Consider the following 2595-nt stretch of genomic DNA (forward strand, 5'->3'; position numbering starts at 1 on the left):
GGCTCATTCCTGCTGAGCAGCTTGACCAGGTAGCGTGCGATCGAGTGACACAAGCTGCTCGAGATACCGTGCATCTCTCTGGCAGGGGGAAGAAGGCACCATCGACCCTGAGCAGGGCGGGCAAACCTCTCCCAGGACTGACTCACAGAGGCCTGGTCTTTCCCCACCACCCCTCGCCAGGAGAAAGGCAGTGCCCAACACCAGCAGGCTCCTTTTGGGGAGGAGCCTGGAAAAACACACCCTTCCTACCTACCCCAAAGCCTTCCCTTCTGAGGAGACCCCTTTCCTGCCCACGGGGGACTCATGTCCCCCAGGCTCTGCCGCTGGCCCTCAGTGCATCCCGCCCTGCCCTGGCGGGCTGCCCTGAGTGGGGCTGCCTGCAGACAGACACCCACCCCCCCCACCCCGGCTCTGTGCCGTCAGCCCAGGCCCCATGGGACAGGACGCTGGCGCTTTGGGAGGTGGCTGCTCCTGTGCACCCATCTCTCCCAGGCTTTTCCAGTCTGCTGGGCCATCCCTCGGTGACAAGTCCCTCTCACCCACGACCAAGGGGATTGTGTGGGGCGCCCCGTCTGCAGGGGAGAAATGGCGGGGGGAGTGGGGAGAAGGGGGCTCTCACCTGGCCAGCAGACCCATTGCGCAGTGGTGGGTCTCAGCGTTGAGGAGTGTGTCCCAGCCACGCTTACGTTCGACTTCAAGCACCACGTCCTCATACTTAAGATGGCAGAGCAGTGCTTTCACGGTCAGCACTGCAAATCTGTGTGCAGAGCAAATCCCAGGTCACGCTGGGAGCCCTGGCCCCAGCTCTGGGGCCATGGGAGGGATGGGAGGACTGGGATGGAGCACCTGTTGGGGTTGGTGGGAAGGCAGCCTGCCTGCTGGCATCCCCTCCAGAAGGTATCGACCTCCTCTGGCATCTGCTCTGTGCTGAAGAAAATTTGGAAGAGCAGAGCCAGAAAGAGGCGAGGGAAATGCACCTTCAACCACCGTGGGCGCCTGGGCAGCCGGAGGATCTCCCACAGCGCCCTGGTTGCCTGCAGAAAACAAAACACCCAGAGACAGCACTCAGTGCCGAGACGTCCCCGTGGGACGGGGTGCCGAGCGTGGGAGGGCGAGGCTCAGGAGCTGCCCTGGGCCACGGGAGACGCAGGCGGAGCACCCGGCCCGGCTGTCCCTAAACCTGTCCCTAACCCAGGTTTCCAGCCCACCGTGTGAGGCAGGGAGATGCACTGGCGGGGGAGAATGGAGAGCCGCCCAGAGAGGCGACCCTGGGGGTGAGCAAAGGCCTGGTCCGGAAACTCACAGCCAGGGCAAAGACGTCCTTTTTGTCCCCGTCGGAGGTGGACGTGCTGTGCAGCGGCCAGTCCTCCAGCACGCAGAGCAGCTCCAGCAGCACCTTCTCTGCAGTCCCACTCGTGGAGACCATCGTCCTCCACATCGTCACGGCATTGCTGCAGGCCCAGAGCTCTGTGTCAGCGGGGTCTCGGCCACAGTGCCGTGGCCTGGGCAACCCCGGGGGCCCGGGCTGGCCACCAGCCCTGCCACTGCCCACGGCCCCTCGCCAGCAGCACCCAGCGGGCCTGCCCCTGCAGGCAGCAGGTGGCCAAGCGACGGTGCCTTGAGGGGCAGGGAGGGAGCATGGCAGCGAGGGAGCATGGCAGCGGGCTCTGGGGCTGACATGCCAGGGCTGGGAAACGGAGGGGCCGGAGGGTCCTGAAAATCTCCGCCTGTCTGGCAGCCCACATGGGACGGGCTCTACAGGCTGATGGGCTCTAAAGGCTGGTGAGCCCTGAGCCCTCAAGGCAGGCGCGCCCCGTACCTGTCGCACCATGGGGCACAGCGCAGGAGGGTCACCACCACATCATGGGCGTGCACGTGGGTCAGCTCCAGAAGGGTGTTGTCCAGCCTGCGCTCGGCAGACACATCTGTGTTGGACGTGAGCCACCGGTAGATGCACCTCACGATGCTCGGCACCTGCGGGAGACATGGCTGAGAGTTGGAGTGCTGCCAGAGCGTGCCATTTCCCCAGCTTCCCCTGAGAAGTGCTTCCCTTCCCACCACACTGTGCTGGCCTAAAAGGCTGTCGGGTGCCCAGCACTGCAAATCTGTGTGCAGAGCAAACGGCACCTGGCTTCAAGGGGCGCACGATCCCCGGGGGGCTTCAGCCCTGGCCACAGGCTACTTACATGCTCCAAATCGGAGACGTCGCTTTCCACAAGCACATCCAGCATGGCAGCACAAGCCTCCGCATTATAGGAGTCAGAGTCTGCCATGCCCTCGATGGCCGTGATGGTGGTTTCTTCACGCTCAGTGGGCTTGAGGGATTCCCAAAATATCTGCAGGAGAAGGAAGGGCGGGGAAGAGAGGGATGTCACACCGAGTGCCCTGACGGCGGTGCTCGGCTGAGCAGCAAGAGCAGGCCCAGCCCAGGCAGGGAAGGCTGCGGATACCTGTGCTCTGCTGTGGAAGAGGGCACGGGTGTGTTCCTGCTCCTGCTCCTCTTCTGGCCGGTCCCAGTCGGGATCGCAAAAACAGAGCGCAGGCAGAGCTCAGGGGCTGCGGGAGAGGCTGGGGAGAACACACCAGACCCACACG

General features: G+C 64.1%; 1 protein-coding gene across 1 annotated transcript in view; it reads right to left on the reverse strand.

Annotated features, from left to right (window-relative positions):
- COL18A1 (collagen, type XVIII, alpha 1) overlaps positions 1-2595 on the reverse strand; it is a 79522-nt gene that overhangs the window by 67301 nt on the left and 9626 nt on the right. Inside the window, exons 5-7 of the mRNA XM_009320836.1 lie at positions 2187-2336; positions 1820-1974; positions 1304-1451 (exon numbers count right to left, since the gene is read on the reverse strand). Of these exons, the coding sequence (XP_009319111.1) occupies positions 1304-1451; positions 1820-1974; positions 2187-2336 (453 nt within the window). The remainder of the gene's footprint in view (positions 1-1303; positions 1452-1819; positions 1975-2186; positions 2337-2595) is intronic.

This window comes from Pygoscelis adeliae, unplaced genomic scaffold (assembly GCF_000699105.1).
Source record: "Pygoscelis adeliae isolate BGI_AS28 unplaced genomic scaffold, ASM69910v1 Scaffold63, whole genome shotgun sequence".
Taxonomy (NCBI): Eukaryota; Metazoa; Chordata; class Aves; order Sphenisciformes; family Spheniscidae; genus Pygoscelis; species Pygoscelis adeliae.